Source organism: Musa acuminata, chromosome BXJ3-2, assembly GCF_036884655.1.
Source record: "Musa acuminata AAA Group cultivar baxijiao chromosome BXJ3-2, Cavendish_Baxijiao_AAA, whole genome shotgun sequence".
Lineage (NCBI taxonomy): Eukaryota > Viridiplantae > Streptophyta > Magnoliopsida > Zingiberales > Musaceae > Musa > Musa acuminata.
Window position 1 is genome coordinate 25761971 of NC_088350.1, and position 20804 is coordinate 25782774.

Sequence of the window (20804 nt, forward strand, 5' to 3'; positions counted from 1 at the left end):
GGACCAAATGGCACGGTAAAGTCGGAAATTAGTGTCACCGGCCCCACCTCTGGTCAACAGGCTATTTGACCACGCCGCAGGTCTTAAGTTCAATATAATCACCAAAATTACAGTCTTGTACCAGTGAAGAGTTATGGTATTTGCGTGGTTGACAAGGGTATATTTGTCCTATTGGGTCCATAAAAGCCCACCCTTCCTCCCCGTGATCCCCCGTACACAAGCGGTTCCTCCCCGGTCGTTCCCTCGATCTCATCACCTTGTTCCCGCGTGGCAATAGATCACTACGGTGAGAGGAGATCTGCGGTTCTTCTGAGAAATCGCGTTCTCGATCGGGCTCTTCCGTCGTAAGTATGCATATTCGAAGCTTTTTATTTATTTATTTTGGATTCTCGAGTCGGCAGTTATTTGAATGATTTGATGCTCAGGATCGTGTCTTTTATCTCGTTTTTGGGATATCTTCAGCTTTCTTGGTTGATTTCTCAAGATCTTTGAAATCTCCCCTGAGTTTGCGGATTTGTTTTTCCTTTTTCGTTATCTAACGAAATCAATTGTAGGTGTTGCTTCAAATCGAAATCGGTTGCAGTTTTTTATGAGATATTAGTCACGAATTATTTGTTCTCTTGTGGCTGTCGATAAAACTCCATTCACTAGAACCTGCTTGATCCCGTTTTCGAAACCAATCTTCTGCTCTCATTTGCTTGGTATTATTGGTTATTCTTTTGGGGAAATTTTGGTTGATTTCAAAACAATTGTATTACAAAAATTTTTTCTTCTCAGTTTCTAGTATACTCCATGATGAGGAAGTGTGAAACCATACCTTTTCTTGGAGCTCTGCAATTATCTTCCACTAATGAGAGGGGGTGGTGTTGCAGGATTCTCAAGCCACCGAAGGAAGTGTGAAATTGAAGTTCTTGTAGTTAAAGATTCAGAACAGTATGCGGCGGTTGAGTCTTTCGGTTGATGTCTACCGGAAAGTGATCTCCTTGAACCTGTATTGTCGGGTTCTTGTGTGACTAGTTCTCTCTGCAATTAGTTCTCTCCTCCTACTTTCATCCACCCTTTGCTTAGTCACAGCTGATACTCTGAAGGCTTCTATTAAGGGTATATTTCTTCTGTGTCTTGCCTCCTAGATTCAGTCATCTTGCTGGCCTTCTCTGAAGACTATTTGTCTTCCTTTCCACTTTTGATTTCCTGGACTTCATCGAGTTTCCGGTGAATTGGCTTGATTTTGGAACAAAACACAGTAGTAATGGTGTGCCAAGCAGTGACAAGCACGAGATTCCGAGCTTTGAAACATGAAAATGGGATTGCAGGTAGCACCACCATAACTGTTAGGGTCATTGCTTGTTTCCGACCATTGCAGGATTGCCAGGTAAGAAACAAAGAAGAGACTCAAAAAGTGTTTCTGTAAAATTTTTAAATGACTTCAGGCTTTCTATACTTTCATTATCCGCTAACAACCTATTGTATTGAACTGTAACAGGTTGAATACTTCCGTCATCTCCTGAAGCCCATTACGTAGATTAGTTTCTCTTCTGTGATTCATCTTCAACAAAATTGGGAATTTCACCTTTTCTTTTTGTAGTTCTTGTTGTGTAAATATTATCTGACAGTTGAGAATTGGCTGTGGTAAGCAAGTTGATTCTGCTACATTTTGTCTGATCAACTCATGGATTGATATTAATCAACTATTACTTGCTTTCAGGTGATTAAATTGGACTTTGTTCTGATGGAGAGGGATTTTGTTCCTCAAATCCATTTGCAGCATTCACCACAGAGTCTTATTAACTTGAATGATTCCAATAACATTCAGCAGCCTGTCATGGGGTCTCAGAACACAAATATGATGTTGTTTCCTACATATACTAATCCACATGGTTGTATTTTCTCAATGAGCAGAACAACAGCCTTACCTCGTGTCCATCGTAACAAATGTTTTCAACAGAGATCAGCTTTGATTTCACCTCCATTCCCATCTCATAAGCCTTCAGATGTTGATGGATCAGAGAAAAGACTTTTGGTCTTTGATCGGTCAAGGGATGGAACAATCTTCATGTTCAGCTTTTCAGGCATCCCTTTTCCATGCTTTAATTCCATGAACTTAGGGTTTGGTCTGCAGGGCAGCACTGAAACAGTTTCTGATGGGCATGGAGGTGAAGTGATGCATGAAGACCCAGAGGAAATCGATGCACTATTGTACTCAGATTCTGACGACGATCATGATGATGAAGAAGCCAACACATGTCATTCCCCAGTTGGGGCAATGGAGAAGAGTTCATCTGAGGTAACTAGTTCGATGCATCTGGCAAAGAGGAGGAGAGTTGATGTGGATGAATTTGATTCATCACTTATGGACACTGCTAGCTCGGCAGCCTTTCACCACCCTGACATCCCCATAGATCATAGTAACAAAAAGGAAGATGGTGTCGCCGAGTCAAGCTCTGTGAAAGGAGGGGATCATGATAAGAATACAGGTGACAAGCGGCTCAAAAAGGCAAGAATTCGAGAAACAGTTGGCATACTGAGAAGGATCATTCCTGGTGGGAAGGGGAAGGATGCAGCAACCATCCTTGATGAAGCCATTCTCTTTCTCAAGTCGCTTGAGCTAAAGGCCAAATCTTTGGATGTTGCTCGTCAATAGCTACTCAATTTCCACATATATAAAGTATTAGAGAGTTGTGTTTGCAGCAGTGACAATTTTGTGAGCTGCCTTTCCCTAAGGTGTTGGTAAAGGAATAAAGGAAGTAGCAAGCGGGCTCTCTCCACACACAACCAATGACTGAAGGTGCGGATTAGTATCCTGGAGTCACAGCTGTGGTCGTTTTTTGAGCTTTGATGGTGGGGAAAGGTGGGATATGATTGGTCAATAAAGAGCAGTGGCTATCCTGTAGTATACGTGAGTTTGTCTGAAGGAGAGAGGATTGCAAATTGATGCAAAGGTGGTCACTGGGCAGCTTCTTTTGACCGAAAGGGACATGGGTTTCTGAAGAGAGAGGCAGGTTTTGACAAGCCTATTACACTGGATGATGATTGCCAGTTTCTTTGTTGGTTGTTTTCTTTGGAAAGGGGATTAGCAGTGTGGAGAAAAATGAAATCTGGCTACACTGTGTAACTTTAGTTATTTCCTGGAGACTGGATAGAAAGGATGTATCTTTATTGACATGGATAGTACGGAGGGGCAAGTTTCTTCATCAGTAGCTTTTTAGAAGGTCATGCTTAAATATTTTGAAGATAGGACCTCCTTAAGCTTGATAATAGGATGAGGCTGTAGCCCATTTCTTGTTTCTCTTCTCACGAGTGGTAGTTTCTTTCTTCTCGGATTTCCTGCTTCAGATTTGGTGTGGTTGTCAGAGGACAAAGTTTCTGGATGCTTGTTCACTTCAGATCATGTGTGTGCCGTGAAGATTTTGACAGTTGCTGCTTGCTCATTCTCATCAATGAGCCTGGATATCATGGACCCATGAGCCTTTGTATCGAGATTGCAAGTATTCATGCCCTCTTTTGCCGTCGCGTTCTGGCTTAAGGAGGTTGAATAGTCATCGGTTGAGCTTTTGTGACACAAGATCGATGCATGTGATCCGTCTCTATTGCTTAACCCCTGGATGTCATAAATGTGTTGGCCTTCAAGTGTACCAATCAAGCAATCAGTGTGGAGGCTTGTGGAGTTACTTGTATTGAATATATCATCAGAAAAGAGTATGTTTTATTTGAATATATCATCAGAAAAGAGTGTGGAGCAGTCTCTATTGTATTAAATTTCGACATATGATCTGATCTTTGTGGATGGGCATGGACCTGATTCTCTCTCTTTCTTGGCACTTCTTACATTGATTCTAATCTTCCTCATCTTGCACCTGTTGTTTCAGCTGTTCTGTTTGATTGAGTATATACTTGAATTGACCGAGCTGCTCTGTGCCAACTTTCAAAGAATCTTTCTTCTTCTGAGACAAAAGGACTATTGTTCTCAAGGTTCTCTCCTGTTGGGCTCCGAGATCAACAGAAACAGCACCGTGGAAATATTCGATGGCTTCAGAAAAAACTTGATGTTGAGAACTGACAACAAAAGTATTCACTCTGTTCTTGACCTGATTGCTGCACCAACCACCCTTGGAGACTGCTTGGATTAGCTCTCATCTCGTTTGAAGCAAGCACACTGCACGAAGCTTCCTTAGGAAACCTTTTATTTTGTTTCTCATCACCAACATAATAACCGCCCACTTCACTGTACTATGTCTTTCTAATAAGATTATTCTTTTAGATCTCTCAATCTATCTTAACCTTGTAAGATGCAACCTCAGAGTCTGCAGCTTATCTCTCAGTCCGAGATATTTTTGACTTTTGGTTCCAAGCGAATAGATTATGGTGCAAGGAAGAAACACGAAGGTGAGGATGTGATGAGTGAGGCCTGGTCAGCAAGAAAGACATGAGAACTACTCCATGGTCCTTGCAGCCTACGCACTCCATCCACAAAGACCTGATCTTTCATCAGTTGACTTTGCGATCGGTATACCGACGATGGCATGGTTTCCAGCAAAGTCAACAAGAAACTCATCAGAACCATTCCAAAGTCTACGCTTTCTTCCACAAAGGATAGTATTACTATTGACTTGTGATCAGTCTATGCCATGGGTTTCAGCAATGGCTTGCGAGTCCACCAAGCCCTCTTAGTCTGACTCGCACAGCAGCCTATTAGTCTTTTTGCTATGCTTCTCGTGCAAACTGCCCATCAAGTTGCCCACATTTTCCCACCTCTTGAAGGCCCCATGAACCATTGCCTAACCCCATCCATCGCTTTCCTTCTCTTTTCCGCTCAACATCCTTCCAAAACTGCCTGTCTTTCCTCTCCTCCTCCCCATCCATCTCTCTCTCTCTCTCTCTCTCGCCAGTGAACGGAAAGGAAGAGAGCGGCAATCAGATCAGATTCCGAGCCTTTTCTTCTCCTTCGGTGGGTGGGATGGGGAGCAAAGGAGGAGTCGCGCCACCACCCTCGGTGGTCTGTTGCATGTGCGGCGATCACGGGTTGGCGCAGGAGCTCTTCCGGTGCAAGGTCTGCCTTGTCCGGTGTCAGCACAAGTAGGTCATCCTCCCCTTCTCATCTCTCGCTCGTGCTGTAGTATTATCCCGACTTGTTTATGCATCTGTAACTACAGAAAAGGGATCCCCATACAGACTGTGTTCATCATATCTATGATACCCCCATCAGTCTGGTTTTGCCTTTATGCCCTCTTCGTATATATGTGAATTTAAAGCCATTCAGAACCATCTGCATATCAAATCGAACTCATGAACGGTAGTGAATCTTATTCCCTTCAATCCATGCCTTGTCTTTCTTTCTTCTTTAGGGAAACACTAGTTATTCCACCAAGTTGTTATCTCATCAATCCATCATCAGATCCCGTCAAGATAAAGAAACAATTCCAACTCTTATGTCCAACAATGGTTGTTCCCATGTTTATGGTGCCTGCTCAGGAACTGATCTCTCTCTCTCTCTCTCTCTCTCTCGATATATTCAATGAAAACCATCTGTTCATCCGATTCATTCGATCCATCAAGCATATATGATAAGTCGATCCACTGAGAGGCATTCTCACATGCTTGATCTCGATCAATCTTTTCCTCCATTCCTTGCATCCACTGAACATTTATTAGTATGCAGTTTCTGTTATGACTACGTACCAAAACATCAGATATTAACTTTCCCATCAAACATAGGACGAGCATCGGTACAAGGAACATCAATTACAATGAATGGAGTGGGTGAGGCACAGTATCCCCATGCACGGCTAATCCGTAACGTTTTGGTCAGGTATTGCAGCGATCTCTACCCAAAAGCCCAATCCTACGGAGCATGCAATTGGTGCCTGAGGGAGGAAGGAGCCAAATCTCTTGCAAAAGAAGCCGTCAAGGATCCCAACACCTCAGTCTCTTCTTCCACCAACATTGATGTCGGCAACGGCAGCAGTGGGTCAGGAGGAGTCGAGCTTCATCATCGAGTCTTCTCATCGCAGCTCCACAAGCCTATCAAGAGACCCAAGCTGTTGAACCGATCTGCTTCGGATGTCACCGACCGGAGTCGATCCGGAGACCTCTCTCCGGGCTCTCGTAGGGCAAGGCAGGCCTTCAGGGGAAAGGTAAGAAGGTATAAACTCTTAGAGGAGTTCTCTAGCTAACAAGTCCTTTCCCTGTACATCGACCCATGGCATGTGCCATGTCTTCCCTAAATAATGTTACACGAGCCCAGTTACAAGGTGAGGAAGTAATGTATCTTTTCCTCCTTCTAACATATATATATATATATATATATATATAGAGAGAGAGAGAGAGAGAGAGAGAGAGAGAGAGAGAGAGGTGGTGTCTAATGTTGGTTCCAGTGCTGCTTGTGTTTTATGGACACTTTAGGTGCTGTATGATGAAGATAAATATAGCATGTACGACCTCCAAGCTCATTAATAAGGTCTGCTTGATCAAATCCTAGTTGAATGCTCAGTGAACCCAACTGAAGATTAGTGACAGCTAACTTAATCTTCCTTGAGAAGAATATATGGCAACCCTAATGTGGTAAAGCTTACTGTTTTCCTACCACTCACGCTTCATTCGCATCATGATGACGGTTGCACTCTGATGACGAGTCACATTCTGTATGTCCTTCGGTCAATTTTGTTGTCTGAAATTTTGCTGCAACAGCAAGCAAACTCGACAGAGAGAGAGAGAGAGAGAGAGAGACTGAAAGCTCATGGAACTCCACAATCATGCTCATATTTAAGGTCTAATCACGGAGACAAGCCTCGCACTTGACATGGAATATTAGGCTGTGTTGATTGCTGTCATATGTCACCGGAGCATGACACGATTGATGGAAGCATCACAAACAGCTCATGAACAGCAACGAGGTGGCCATCCATGCATGGGAGAACTGTAGAAGCGTACCCAGCCAAGACTTTCTTTTTGCATCGACGAGGAGGAAGAAGGGAAGGGAGACGACAGGCGCAGCCCCACACCAGCACACATGCAATGGCCGAGGATACTGTGGCCAATGATGATGCGCCCGAGCACAGACCGACGACTCCTGTTGATGAACCGAAAGGAAATGAAAAGGAAGGTGGAGGGCCGCCTGGGTTTGGTGCGATGATGACATCTCAATTGTAGCGGCTGCGTTCGACCCAGCCGTGTGTGTGTGTGTGTGTGTGTGTGTGTGTGGGACACATGATGCGTTGTGGGGCAGGGTGTGTTAGGTGGATAACAATGAATGGAGTCTTCCACGCTGATGGCTGATAAATATGCACCGCCGGAGAAGTTTCCACGGAAGAGGGAGATATGTTTTGGGTGGCGGTGGTTGGTGAAGTCAGAAGATCCGTGGTAGATGAGACTTGTGGATGGTAGCAATATTAGAGAGAGAGAGGGAGAGAGAGAGAGAGAGTAGGGAGTGGAGAGGACAGAAATGAAATGAAGATAATAAGGTATAATAAATACCATCATCCATATAATTTCTATGAGAAGAATAAGAATTTTTTTTTAGAGAAACTAAACTTGTGTTCAAATCAATCATTGTGTGTGTGTATATATATATATATATATATGGTTTGGAATAACTCTCCAAGTAATTTTTTTAAAAAAATAAAATAAAATAAATAAATAGTTAATGAAAAAACTTATAGGGTAATTATAAGTTACATAGGAATCTAGCAATCATAATGGTGTTTATAGGAAAAAATCAACATGCCTTTCTCGATAAGATTTTTTAATCATATATGATTTGGTTTTGTAAATATCTCAAAATAAAAATTTTGATTGATAGAAAATATTCTAACATCAATCCCAAGTCGTCTGTTGGCAATCGATGGAAGGAAGCTAACCTGATAAGCGACACCCCTCTAGTTGACTCTATGTTGCACGGGATTGTATGAGTCAACGTTGTGCCACAAGAACTCAAACGGGTCGACCCGTGTCGTAGCAGACGTACGGGTCAACCACCCACATGATCGCGTTGCGAGAGGTACTGGTAGTCATTATCAATCTTTGTACCCCCTAGGCCGTCTCTACAGGTATAAATATTGGTCCCCTATCCCGAGATGAGGGATAAACTTTTCATATATTTTCAATTACTAATTTAAGTATCGGAGAGGTTGAGTCGGGAATCCTTCTAGGATATCGACCTGTTGTGCAGAATCCCGACATAGATCTAACATGACTCGATCCCACATCCGAGCCGACCGCACCAAACCTCACTCTCTCAAGTCATGTCGACCCATACCACTACAACATAAAGGTGCATAACACTAATTCATCCAAAATCTAACAATCTCGAATGTCATGAATGATCAAAGATTAGAATCATACAAACAATATTATCTCCATAGATTAAGACATCACATTCAATTGTTCAGTTTCTCCATGCATATAAAAATTGTTAGAACTAATGATGTTAATCTCGTGTGAAAGGGATGACAATGTATGAATTTTGGTAACAAATATATGTTACTAGAAAAATAAAACAATTTGTATTCTAATATAATTTTTAGGTTTTAGCAAATTTAATCTCCAATTTTTAAATAAAAGTATAAACATGTTAGCTATCACACAACACTAAATAAAATGCAAGCCTCAATCACTCCATAAAACTCAAGGCCATCTTAAAAATCATTAACAATCACTTATAAATCCATAAGAGCAAAAATTATCATCATCATAAAACCAATCATTTACCAGAAATTTATATCAACATAAAACTTTAGATTTAACATGAGAGGTTTTTTAACATTTACAATAATATACACCAACTCATACGTTTGGATAACATTACAAATAAAATATTTTTTAAAAAATAACATCTCATTAAACTATCAAAATATGGCATAATCTTCTAACATTTGATTGCCTAGTCCAAAACTAATATGAGTGAGTGACAAATTGACTTAAAAACTTTATATGATAACAATGTGAGCTACAAAGCTTCACAAGTGATTATTATATCCATGACATATAGGGATAATAAATTATATAACATAAGGATTCAAGAATCATATTTAACATTTTATATGATTCATACTTAACAAGGAACAAAAAATAATATACAAGCAAATCAATATCAAATGCAAGGAATAAACTTAAGTGTAGAATATTCGATATTTAATTCAATTCATTGATTAAAAAAAGTAAATAACAATGCATGAGCTAATTAATATCATAACGTAAGGTATAAACTTAAGAGATATATATGACATCTCATACAATTCATTGATATCAAATAAGCATATAATAACATATAAGCGAACTAAGATCATAATATAAAGTATGAGCTCAAGAGACATATATGATATTTTACTTGACTCATTGATAAAAAAAGGAACACGGAATAATATAGTAACAAATTGACATTGACTCAACTATGACATATGTTTCGTAACCATATATATACATACATATATATATATATATATATATATATATAAAAGTTGGAATCTTTGTAGCAGTCATATGCTTGGAATGCATTAGGATGCTGCTAGTAAACAGTGGTGCCGTCGCGCAATTAACCGCGGCCATCACCGGTACCCCGGCGGCAGCCCTTCCTTCCTCCGCTATCCACAGGCAGGTCAAGCTACATCAGGGGGACACCGCTCCTCAGCGACGCCCGCGCGATCCTTCCGTCGTCTTGGTGTTCGACGAAAAGCCCGAGAGAGCCGCTCCTGACCCTGACGCCGCCCTCATCCGGCAGCGCGGTCGCGAAGGCCGGCCGCTTGAGGCCCTCGCCCTCTTCCGCGAGTCCATCTCGAGCGGCCTCCACGAGCCCGACGACCTCTCCGTCGCGACCGTACTTAACTGCTGCGCTTCTCTCGGGGCCATCCGATCCGGGAGGGAGGTGCACGGAGTCATGATCAGGAGGACGCAACAAAAAACTCACGCATGCTCCTCCGAGACCTCTCTCGTCAGCTTCTATGCTAAATGTGGTATTCTATCGCAGGCCCGAGAGGTGTTCGACCAAATGACCGAAAGGGATGTTGTTGCTTGGACCGTCATGCTAAAGGCCTATGCCGATAGAGAGGGCTACGAGATGGAAATGATGCATTTGTTTGCGGATATGCTGCATCAAGGCATGACACCAAATTGCCACACCCTCAGTGTTGTTCTGGGCAGCGCCCCACTTGAGCTGGGGGAACAGCTCCATGCATGGATAGTCAAGTTAAGCTTGGATTCTGATGCTTTCATTGGAAGCTCATTGGTCGATGTCTATGCCAGAAATGGAAACCTGGGTCTTGCTCAGCTGGTTTTTGATAGGATTCAACTGAAGGATGTGGTTTGCTACAACTGTTTAATATTAGGGTATGGTCGAACTGGGGTTATAGAGGGTCTTGTTTCTCTGTTTGTGGAGATGTGTTTGGTTGAATTGGCGCCAAATCAATCTACATTTGTTGGATTACTTAGCGGATGTGCATTTTCTGGGTTCATTAGCCTGTCAAAGCAGTTTCATGCACAAGCAATAGTGAGGGGCTTTGATCTGGATGAGGTTATCCAAGGCATCATTGTTGATATGTATGCAAAGTGTGGAAATATAGAAGCTGCCCATGCTGCGTTTAATGGAGCTAGCATTAAGCAGAATGTTGCCATTTGGAATTCAATGATTTGTGGATATGGGAAGCATGGGAACACCGAGGAGGCTCTTAGAACTTTTAATTTCATGGTCTCAGCTTTGATTCAACCTGATCACATTACGTTCATTTGCCTCTTATCAGCTTGCAGCCACTCGGGATTGGTTGATGAGGGTTGGAGATTGTTCTGTTTGATGCATGACTTTTATGGTATACCAGCTAGAGAGGAACATTATAGCTGCATGGTGGATCTCTTTGGACGGACAGGAAGATTGAATGATGCCTATGAGCTTATAAGCAGGTCTATGTTCAAGTTTACACCATCACTATGGGGAGCATTACTGAGTGCTTGTAGAGTCCATGGAAATACTAATATGGGAGAAGTTGCAGCAAGGAAGCTGTTTGAGCTAGAACCAGAATGCTCGGGATCATATGTTGCATTGGCTAACATCTATGCTGCTGGAGGGCAGTGGGAGGAAGCCAATGCTGTCAGAGAAATAATGGATGATAGGAATATAAGGAAAGATACCGGCTGTAGTTGGATTGAGGTTGGTGGATTGGTGCATAAGTTTAGAGCAGGAGGTGGAATTAGGGATCATAACTGCATGGAGGAGGTATATTTGATGTGTCATACATTATATTCTTGTGCTTGTGATCAGTTTTATCCTGAAATTGTAAAGATCACTTCCTGAAATAATAAGGGAATAGAGATACGATACTCAGGTCCTATTTAATAAGGCAAAGTGGAAGGCAGTAGCTGTTGGTGCCATGTTGACTTTGTTTCTCTGTTGATGTCATTTATGTTCTTTATGTCTGGAGATTTGATCCAGCTTATCACTGTAAAGGAAGGAACAAATTTACAAATATGCAAGTAGAAGATTTTGAACAAAAGAGGATCTGGGTTTTGGCTGGATTGCTAGTTGGTTAAAAGAGTGAATCATTCATGGAGATTGCAGGCTAGCATCAACAGAACTTTGGCAATTGTCACTCCAGGAAAGAGATAATTCATTGGTGAGATACACTGCACAACATTATCTGGCAACATAGTCTCTTTCATCCATGCAGTGCTGAGAGCTCCCACTGTCATGACCTGATGGAGGCATCATCTCATTCAGAAATGTATAGTAGAAAGTTGATGGGATTAATTTCTAGCACTGATACACATGGAGTCGAAAAACATAGGAGATAAAAAATGAAATTGCAATCAATTGGCATGACATGTTGATACTGATAGCTATCTGCAGGTTGTTCTTCCAAGCCGAAAAACAATTCAAAGTTTACTTTTAATTTAGGTAGCCGGTTTTCTGATTGTGACCATGCAAGATATGTGGAGCATCAAAGTGAACATTACAGAAAAAGCAGGAGAACCTGTTCTTTTGCTCTTGATAGACGCAAGCAAACATAAATATTCTATATGAATGAACGGTTTGAATTCTACATCATTCAAATAGTCTCTTGATGTTACACAAGCTTTGTGGGGACAGAAGATACTTCATAGAAGTCATACTAACGATCCTAGCCCCAGTCAGCTCACCAGACCATAAAAAATTCACAAGGGTAGATCAGTTTCAGTCCAGGAAGTTGTAAATGTCTCAGCAACATAAGAGCTCATCTGTTTGGTTCATCTTGTCTATAATGGAAAACATTGTGAATATTTATGTGGTAATATCAGTTCCTTCCCTTTCACTTTGTAAGAAAGGTGGAAAACAAATATTGGATAATGCTTGTCAAATTTCACTACTTTGGACAATAGTCACCATGACACCTGCATATCTGGCCAAATCGATTGTACATCGTTTAGACACCCCCAAGGTTGTCATGCTATTATGATTCTGCAGCAGTCCATCCTAATTAATTGTAGTATGATGAAAAGTACAGGAAAGTATCATCAGCAGACATGAGCAAGCCTACTGCATGAAAAGGACACTCTGGAGAAAAGATTCGAGCATGGTTCAGCAGATTCTGTTGCTTCAGCTATAAATAAGAGGTTGTGAACTATACATTATAGAAACATCATTCTTGAGTTCTTTTGTTTATTTGATTACATCTTGCTTGGGTTGCAGGATGCTTTGCCAGAAGATGATTTTAATGTTCCCTTTTATATTACTGTGAATATATTCACATTCATCTTGTATTAGTGAAGCAGATATTGCTTTTTATCTCTTCATATCATCCAATATTTAAGCAGGTAAATTAAGTTTCTTTAGAATCGTACTGTCTTCTCATATCTAATATCTTGGATTATGTCGACAAAATCTATGACTGCCATGAGGTAGTGGCAATCCAAATCTTTGGAAGACTGCATTGGTTGAACGCAACTCTTTAAAATGGTGCACTGGAAAACAAAGTAGCAAGAATCCTATTCCCTTCGCACTCCTTTCTCATCGGAATATATGCCATGGCAAAATGAAAGGGAAAAGAATCGAGCACGCTGTAAACTCCGGTGATGGCTCTCCTGCAAGGCCATGGTGGCGCCTCGCAGAGAGAGCCCACGAGAGGAATGTGAAGCTGGAAGGGAGACGAAGATGTGGAGCAGAAGAAACAAAACGGCCAGGTGCAGCGGCTGCGACGTGCTACTGGTCGTACCGCCGCAAGCTCGGGCCATTCGCTGCGCCGCCTGCCTCGCCATCACCGACGTGGGGAGCTCCCAAGACCCGGTCCGGCAAGCCATGGGCTTCCTCAAGTCCGTGGTCATGAACATCTCCAATGGCATCGGCTCCCTCAACTCTTCGTCGTCGAGCAGCGGCTCCAGCTCCCAAGGCTATCCCATCACTAGTCCGCCGCCGAGCTTCCCCCGGGTGCGGGGGAAGAAGAGGGCGGTTCTCGTCGGCATAAGCTACGTCGGGCGGCGGTACGAGCTCAAGGGGACGGTGAATGACGTGAACTGCATGAGGTACCTGCTGATTGAGAGGCTTGGGTTCCCTGCGGAAGGCATCCTGGTCCTCACCGGTAAGGAAGTGGTTCATGGATCTCCTCAGGCCCTCTTCGTCATTTCGGATTCAATAGCATGATCAAAGACGGTCGTCAGAACCATGACCGAGAACATTCCTGTGTCATGCAACCATATGCAGAGGAGGAGAGGGGCCCGTCCCGGGTGCCGACGAAGGAGAACCTGCGGATGGCGATGCGGTGGCTGGTGAGCGGGTGCGAGAGCGGCGATTCGCTCGTGTTCCACTTCTCGGGCCACGGCGTGCAGCGGCTGGACCCCAGCGGCGACGAGGTGGACGGCTTCGACGAGGCGCTCTGCCCCCTAGACTTCGAGGCCAACGGCACCATCCTGGACGACGAGATCAACGAGACGCTCGTCCGGCCGCTCCCCCGAGGCGTCAAGCTCCATGCGCTCGTCGATGCCTGCCACAGTGGCACCGTCCTCGACCTCCCCTACCTCTGCCGATTATCCAGGTGACCAACGCAGTACATCAAACCAAGTCATAGCCATCATAAACTTGAGCAGACAAAATAGAATGTTAGTGCTAACTCCGAGATCAGTGTCGCCATGTTCTTACAATGAGCATTCCGTCTGGTTGGTTTGAAGTCCATGTCCATGATATAATGAAACCTTTTGCTTTACGCAGGGCAGGGTATTACCAGTGGGAGGATCACAACCCCCCATCAGGTACATGGAAGGGCACGAATGGGGGATTGGCTATTTTGCTCAGTGGTTGTGATGACCACCAGACTTCTGCAGATACCTCGGTGAGTGCATGATTCACCAGGAAACCATTGAGGATTAATAAATATGGGTTGTTCTAACACGATGAATAATTTTGCTGGTGAATATAAACCTTGCGCTCTGCTTTTCTTATAGATTCTCAGGGCTTGGAGATCATAGGAAGAAGTCCTTTTGTTATCTTTTATTCAAGTTATTTACAGTAATTATGCTTATGCTATTTGACTTGAAATTCCAGAGTTGCTTTTGATTTCATTGGATCATTTTCTCGGTCTATTATTGCAGTCTGGACCTTCTGAACTTAAGAAGATATTATATTAGTTGTAATATAAACAACATGGCAAAGTGATAAGAGTTGTGTCTGTTCTCATGCCAACATTTCCTATTTGATCTGGGGTGAAGTCTAGTCTGTCTCCATGCTTATGTTATCTAGTGCATGGCTCCGCAAAAAACTGAGTTAAATCCAAGGATGACCATTCTTTCCCCTTGGTCTGTTAATTTCACTCTTGCTTAGCCAGAGTGACGACTCATCTGATCACTGTAATTTGAAGTCCTGCAGGCTTTGGCAGGCTCGACATCTACAGGTGCCATGACTTACAGTTTCATTCAAGCCATTGAGAATGAACCAGGAACTACTTATGGTCGCCTGTTGACAGCCATGCGCTCTGCTATTCGGGAGGCCAGCACAGGCATTCGCATGAGTGGCCCAATTGTTTCTCTTATGAGGAAGGTGTTCAACTTTGGGTTAACCCAGGTATGCTTCTTAGAAAACTTAGTTTTTCCCTTGCTCTCATTCTCTGCAAGATCTCCTCTATCTCATTTTAGATGAATGAATCTACACACTTGCTGACTTGTTTGATGCCTCTTGTTTTCAACTCTTCACAAGTTCTAGTATGTTAGTCTGGAGAAGCAATTGTTTTGATGTTGAATTTTCCATCAGTGTTTAGTCATAATCATAACAAAAGATAAACTTTATGTGATTTCAAGAGGGATGTCTTGGTAACCAAAGCTCATAACTTTGACTCATTGTTTGTGTGAATCTGTCAAGGATAAAATAGTTGGAATTTGATTGTCATGGCAAAACATGTGCAGTTGCTTTATCTGTTTTTTTTTTTCTTTCCTTTTCCTCATGTTGTGTGCTTCATCATTCTCCCAAGTCCTCAATTAAGCAAAATCTGCATCGGACCAAGGCGATGTATTAGTTTCTTTTTGAAGATTTTGAAATATAACATCTCTCTCTCTCTCTCTCCCTCCTTGTGTGTGTGTGTGTGTCCAGAGAGAATAAGAAATCTCAGCTGTGTTTTCTAGGACCAAAAGTGAACTGGTGTTTCATCCAAGTTACTGATCATTCATGTAGGATCATGCAATTTGCACATGAACAGGGTGCATTCTTATCTGCTTCATGTACCTTAATCCACCTGTATCTCCAGTGAAACAGTAACATGTTATGCTTTTCACTTCCTAATGGTGATTTGTCAATGCCTAAAGTCCAAACTGTTGCTTATCAACATATAGGGTGTAAATAACATCTTATGTTTCCACAAGACAATCAAGAAATTCTTCCCTTTTTTACCTGAGATATCTTCAAATAAAATGAACTCGGGGAACCTAAACACGCCATTGGGTGCTGAGGGGCTTCTCTTCCTCATTTGAAACATTTTATAGGATGAAGCTTTTGTCACAATTATTTTCTCCTTAACTCTGGTCATATAGTGTGCTTCATCATTTTAATTGCACCCTAATGTGAGCTTAATTTGCTTTGCAGGAGCCTCAGCTATCTTCTTCAGAGATGTTTGACATTTACCGCAAGCCATTTCTCCTGTAGAGAGAGAGAGAGAGAGAGAGAGAGAGAGAATTTAAAGTATATCTTTGTGCTTCAATACATATTTCACAGCCACTAATATATCCTGGACCACCATTTTTCTTTGTGATGCCTGCAACTGTTTGAAGGATATGAAAGAGAAGGGGAACCAAAGAATTTAAAACAGGTACACTGTCTACACGTTTCTGTCAAAGGAAAACAGCAAATAAATGTTGGATGTATTAGTATTCCTCTAAAACAGGACACTGAAGATTTTCCATCCCATTTCAATGATAACCTGGAAATTTACTGTGTTGGATTGGATCAGATCATTGCTTTGTTGCAGCCAGGATTCTTGAGGAACAGATTCATTTTGGAAGATTTTTTTGTGCTCCCAAAGTCATAGATGGTGTGAAGTTGACTTACCATCATACTGCCATTTAAATTACATGTCATATCAACATTGGATGGGCAGCTCCAAAATGCTTCGTCAACTAAAGTTAATAGAACTCCATTCATTGCCCCAGAAATCATTGATAGGCGACCACTGGAAGGCCTAATCAATGATTTCACATGCACTCCATGGCTGGTGCAATGGTGGTTACATGGCTCAGTCACACATGTGATATCATCAATTTATCTGCATCCTGTAGCAAGCAAGTACGAATTCTCCTCGCTGATATGTTTCTCTATCATTGCTGCAGAGTTTTCTTCAGAAGCAGAATTCTTCAGAGACCCTTCAATTAAGCTGTCTGGTAGGGTTTACTGGTTCCAGAGATTGCACCATTAACATCTTCTGATGCAGCAGCTACTTGGTTGCAGAGCAAAAGCATTGACTGCCACTAAATATACTTTTGTCTTATTACACATGACTAGAGTTACAGGCACAGGGACACATTGTCTTCTCCAACAGTCATCTACTGCTACTTTATTTAGGAACGTGAATCCATTGAACAAAGAGTGCTGCTCCACCTGAACATAAACTGACCAAAACCTGCCTCTTTGTAATACTATATACATCATATTAAAGATACGTAAGGAAGACTAATTGGAGTACTGATCCTTGCAACACACAAGCTTGAAAGCTGGCGTGCACAACGCCGAGAAGCTGTGATTTGGTGGGTGCACAAACTTGCAGCTGGGGCACGATAAGGATGCCTTACTCATCATGACCAGCATGTGGCAGCGCATGCAGGCCGTCGCCACCATCTCGTCGTCCTCGGAGTTGCATGCATCCTGCTTCACCAGATCTCCTTCTCCTCCGTAGAGGTGGCTCCCCGGCGGCTCGAGGTTGAGCTCCAGGTCCAGCCTCGGCCGCGAGCTCGGTGGCTCCAAGCTGCTCAGCCTGGGATCCATGGCGGTCCTCCGGTGCGTCCTGGTGTTGTAGAAGTGTATCGCTCCCGACTGCACAATCGAAATCTACGCATCAACTATCTTCCGGATCTCCATGCAATCTCATCTGAGCTGACATGGCTTGTAATGTTTGATATCTATCTACCTTGAGATCGAGGCAGCGTTGCCATTCCGAAGGCAAGGGAGCGTCGAGATCCAGCTCGGTGTCCTCTTCCTCCTCCTCGTCCTTCACCAGCTTGGGCTCCTTGTTACCTTGGCTCTCTTCTCCATCTCTGCGCTTCCTTTTCCTGGAGAAGAAATCCTGGAGGTCGGGGCATGTCCTCCTCTCCTCCGGCGAAAGGGCCGCTTGCAGCGACACCGACACCGACACCATGGAGTTCGAACCAAAGCAGCACTTCAGCTCTCAAAGTGCCAGTCTTTCTACCATCTCCTCGTAGGATTTGAGCTGCTTATATAGGCTGGATTAGGAGGCACATTTAATAGCACTCAACCGCAGGCAAGGATCTAATGGGAGATGCTACAAAAGAACACAAGTTCTCTTGTTTCTGTGATCCATGACTCTTACCACGCATCAACATAGGAATCACAACCCCCTGCATGCGTAGTAATTGCATGGGAATCAGGTCAAGCTCAACTGCGTCCATAAGTCACACTGTTATCCAACACTGTCAAGCACTAATAGCACGGCTGGTGTGACGTCTAATTGAAGGGAGGAGAAGCTCAACTGCACAAGCAGTTGAGTGCCATGCATCTTCCATTAACTCCGACTTCCAAATATGAGTCAACCGATGAACTCCTCTTTAAAGCATCCCAACACCCATTTCTCAACCCTAATTGAAAACTATCACATCTCTGAAATAAATGGACACCTTCCCCTCCCTCCTCTTTAAATGAGGAGATTGCTATTTTAGCTGGTTGAATCATTCCACAAAAGCTGCTGGAAGATTTGGTCTCTCACAAAGCTGATGCAAACAGTTTAGGCCTAAGAGAAAACATCATTTCCCATAGTTTTCTGGGGGGATTTACTCAACCTAAAAAAAATATTTATTCTCGTTAAATTCTTATTCCACACAAACATTAATGGCACAGCCACCCATTGATTGCCTTAGTCCTTTCCCCTTCTCTTCAATTTCAACTCGATTACTGTACCTATTGGTTATGGTGAGTGGACAAACAAGATTGTGATCCATTAACATGACCTATTGGTTATGCAGCAGCACCTCACAATCATGCAATTATGGTGTCATCATCCGTTTCTCTCGTTTTGCTTAGCTCTACACAAATCAAGAGATGGACACAGACAGATCTATGTATGTATGAATATAATGTCCCTCTTAACCTAATAAAAGATGGTCCATATTTTCCGCTCTAACTAATTTTCTCAACATTTATGTGGGAATTGATCAGAATTTTTATGCAGACATGATGTCTGCCAAGGTTTGGTGAAGCAAGTTAAGTAGCTACTGATGGCATATAACGTAATGCATTTGGAGCACTACTGCAATTTCTGAACGAGACATCCTACGTATGACAGCTATTCTTCTTTCGCCTTATCATCTCCAACATGGATTTGTTAGGATGCCAAATCCATTAATGAATGAATCTAATTCGACTGATTAGAACAACAAAGCAATTGCCACTCGATTCTAATGATTATAAGTATATAACAAGCGATGCCGAACGATATGGAAGTTTGAGCACAATATCATCCTTCAGCTCCTGTACACAAAATAATGATCAGGCGATAGAGAGATCAACAAGAGAAATCTAAGACTCCTACTTAGCAAACCAGCTTTTTGATGTGTAGAACTTGAGAAGTGCATTGGAGGGTGGCCCCTTTAGAAACTTGAGATGGAAGCATGGAATTTAGAGCTCGAAGAGGAGCTTTATCCTTAAAGTGGAAGAAGCCCTTGGCATTAAAAGCTGGAAGAAGAAGGTCATATAGTTCATGGGATTGTGCCCACCTGCCACCATTTACTCCCCTTGAATTCCCTTCAATGCCGGTTCTTAAAGAGAGCCTACTTCACTCTCTCAAAGAGCTATCACTCCCTCTGATCTCCACCGGTCTCTGTTAAATGCCAGCCCCCACCTCTGCTGCTGTCCTTGTGCTCTTTGGGCATGCTATCTAAGGACTTGGCAATTGCACTGCATCAGAGAATTAAATGTCGTAAGGATATGCTCTTCGGTCAGATCGAGTCAAACTCTTGTGCAAGGATTCTATAGGACTTACAATTCCAGTTTCATTGTGTGAGAGCTGGTCGATCCAATTATCAAGCTTTCATATTAAACCATGGATACACCTGATTTGATGTTTTCATATAATAATAATATGTCAAAATTCTTCTCGCTATCATTCCATCTGAAAGATCGAATTTATATTCTTAAGATTCCCTCTAAACATATGATGACTTTTGCTCTGATACATACCATGTTAGATTTTGTTTCATAGTTCTTAGCATATGTGATCTAAGAATTTACTGTTGTGGTTTCTGCATTGTCTCTCCTTTTACGCAATGCATTGTTTGTGTTTACATCTTGTGATCCAATTGAATGGTGGTATCCATTTCTATGTTAATTAACGGATCTCAAACTAAGTTGCAGATTCCTTGATATGTATCTCTTTCTTCCTACTCCACTTTGAGTTTGTGTTTATATCTACTCACATTTCTGATCCAGTTCTTCATGCATTTCTCGAAACACATTGCCAGTGCCAAATTCCATCTTGGACTTCCCACTCTCCAACTTGTTTCTTTCTGACGCTTCTACTGGTTGAGTCAAGTTAAGGATCAGAGAGGTGCAATGACTGTGCTTCACATGGTGACTTTGTTTTTGGTAATTGTGAGGACAGAATGAGAATTCTCAAGCTCATCAATTATGGCCATTGAGTCTAGACTTGCACTTTCCTGAGCTCTTTTGATTTCCTCTCTTGTTGTCTGTGCCAACTCATTCGGTGCAATTTCCAGTCACTGTTTGTTAGATGTGGTCTCTGCTACCGGATGATTATTGCATTCTCCCATCTTCTTTTGTGACTCTAATGACAGGTACCACAGATTCTGAGTTAATATTCAGGCAACTAATAGAAATTGCTGGTGAAGATTTCTTGATGCTAATTTTGTCTTGTATAGTGTTTTTACAAGATGCACTTGGATGCTGAAGCAGGATGGTGATGAATGCTAAGTGATCATGATTCTTATTTTCATCTGTTTGTTTCCTGGCCCAATTAGAACCTGTCACAAATTCCCATCCGCATTACCAGATATATCGCTTTGAATCTTCTGAGAAATATATATATGAAATGTTTTAATCTGTCATGTTGCAGGAAATACACCAATTTCAGAAACTCCTCATTATGGAGGTTTGGAGAACCAATCATCACTAAGAAAGAGAACTGTAAAGT

The 20804-nt window shown here is 42.3% G+C and overlaps 5 protein-coding genes across 7 annotated transcripts; 4 read left to right on the forward strand and 1 right to left on the reverse strand.

The window, feature by feature from the left end:
* Window positions 1-190: 190 nt before the first annotated feature.
* On the forward strand, window positions 191-3846 carry LOC135631937 (transcription factor SAC51-like). Of its 2 annotated transcripts, none has more exons than XM_065140099.1 (4): window positions 191-344; window positions 873-1372; window positions 1484-1629; window positions 1706-3846. In XM_065140099.1, the coding sequence occupies exon 4, from the start codon at window positions 1730-1732 to the stop codon at window positions 2639-2641; it is 912 nt and encodes a 303-aa protein (XP_064996171.1). In that variant the 5' UTR covers window positions 191-344; window positions 873-1372; window positions 1484-1629; window positions 1706-1729; the 3' UTR covers window positions 2642-3846. The 2 variants fall into 2 exon arrangements, with proteins under 2 accessions (XP_064996171.1, XP_064996172.1); XM_065140100.1 differs by having other exon boundaries at window positions 208-348.
* An 882-nt stretch (window positions 3847-4728) lies between these two features.
* Window positions 4729-6453, forward strand: LOC135631939 (uncharacterized). Its single transcript, XM_065140102.1, has 2 exons — window positions 4729-5073; window positions 5807-6453. Exons 1-2 carry the CDS (start codon window positions 4955-4957, stop codon window positions 6168-6170), a joined length of 483 nt encoding a protein of 160 aa, XP_064996174.1. The 5' UTR covers window positions 4729-4954; the 3' UTR covers window positions 6171-6453.
* A 3012-nt stretch (window positions 6454-9465) lies between these two features.
* LOC103976094 (pentatricopeptide repeat-containing protein DOT4, chloroplastic-like) lies at window positions 9466-12294 on the forward strand. The gene has a single exon (XM_009391280.3). It carries the CDS (start codon window positions 9494-9496, stop codon window positions 11273-11275), a length of 1782 nt encoding a protein of 593 aa, XP_009389555.2. The 5' UTR covers window positions 9466-9493; the 3' UTR covers window positions 11276-12294.
* Window positions 12295-12978: 684 nt separating this feature from the next.
* On the forward strand, window positions 12979-16179 carry LOC103976093 (metacaspase-1). Its single transcript, XM_009391279.3, has 5 exons — window positions 12979-13532; window positions 13655-13985; window positions 14159-14279; window positions 14813-15007; window positions 16019-16179. The coding sequence occupies exons 1-5, from the start codon at window positions 13049-13051 to the stop codon at window positions 16076-16078; spliced, it is 1191 nt and encodes a 396-aa protein (XP_009389554.2). The 5' UTR covers window positions 12979-13048; the 3' UTR covers window positions 16079-16179.
* A 278-nt stretch (window positions 16180-16457) lies between these two features.
* Window positions 16458-18093, reverse strand: LOC135632145 (protein CURLY FLAG LEAF 1-like). Of its 2 annotated transcripts, none has more exons than XM_065140602.1 (2): window positions 17553-18093; window positions 16458-17473 (listed from the first exon to the last, which is right to left on the reverse strand). In XM_065140602.1, exons 1-2 carry the CDS (start codon window positions 17778-17780, stop codon window positions 17099-17101), a joined length of 603 nt encoding a protein of 200 aa, XP_064996674.1. In that variant the 5' UTR covers window positions 17781-18093; the 3' UTR covers window positions 16458-17098. The 2 variants fall into 2 exon arrangements, with proteins under 2 accessions (XP_064996674.1, XP_064996675.1); XM_065140603.1 differs by having other exon boundaries at window positions 16458-17458; window positions 17553-18012.
* Window positions 18094-20804: the final 2711 nt, after the last annotated feature.

Excerpts from the sequence above, each read along its gene's own strand:
- LOC103976094 (XM_009391280.3), top strand. The coding sequence starts at position 9,494 with ATGCTGCTAGTAAACAGTGGTGCCGTCGCGCAATTAACCGCGGCCATC.
- LOC135632145 (XM_065140602.1), bottom strand. The coding sequence starts at position 17,780 with ATGGTGTCGGTGTCGGTGTCGCTGCAAGCGGCCCTTTCGCCGGAGGAG. Across the intron at positions 17,474-17,552 it reads AACGCTGCCTCGATCTCAAG|ATTTCGATTGTGCAGTCGGG; the intron begins GTAGATAGATAT and ends GTTGATGCGTAG.
- LOC135631939 (XM_065140102.1), top strand. The coding sequence starts at position 4,955 with ATGGGGAGCAAAGGAGGAGTCGCGCCACCACCCTCGGTGGTCTGTTGC. Across the intron at positions 5,074-5,806 it reads CTTGTCCGGTGTCAGCACAA|GTATTGCAGCGATCTCTACC; the intron begins GTAGGTCATCCT and ends CGTTTTGGTCAG.
- LOC135631937 (XM_065140099.1), top strand. The coding sequence starts at position 1,730 with ATGGAGAGGGATTTTGTTCCTCAAATCCATTTGCAGCATTCACCACAG.
- LOC103976093 (XM_009391279.3), top strand. The coding sequence starts at position 13,049 with ATGGTGGCGCCTCGCAGAGAGAGCCCACGAGAGGAATGTGAAGCTGGA. Across the intron at positions 13,986-14,158 it reads TACCTCTGCCGATTATCCAG|GGCAGGGTATTACCAGTGGG; the intron begins GTGACCAACGCA and ends TGCTTTACGCAG. Across the intron at positions 14,280-14,812 it reads AGACTTCTGCAGATACCTCG|GCTTTGGCAGGCTCGACATC; the intron begins GTGAGTGCATGA and ends GAAGTCCTGCAG.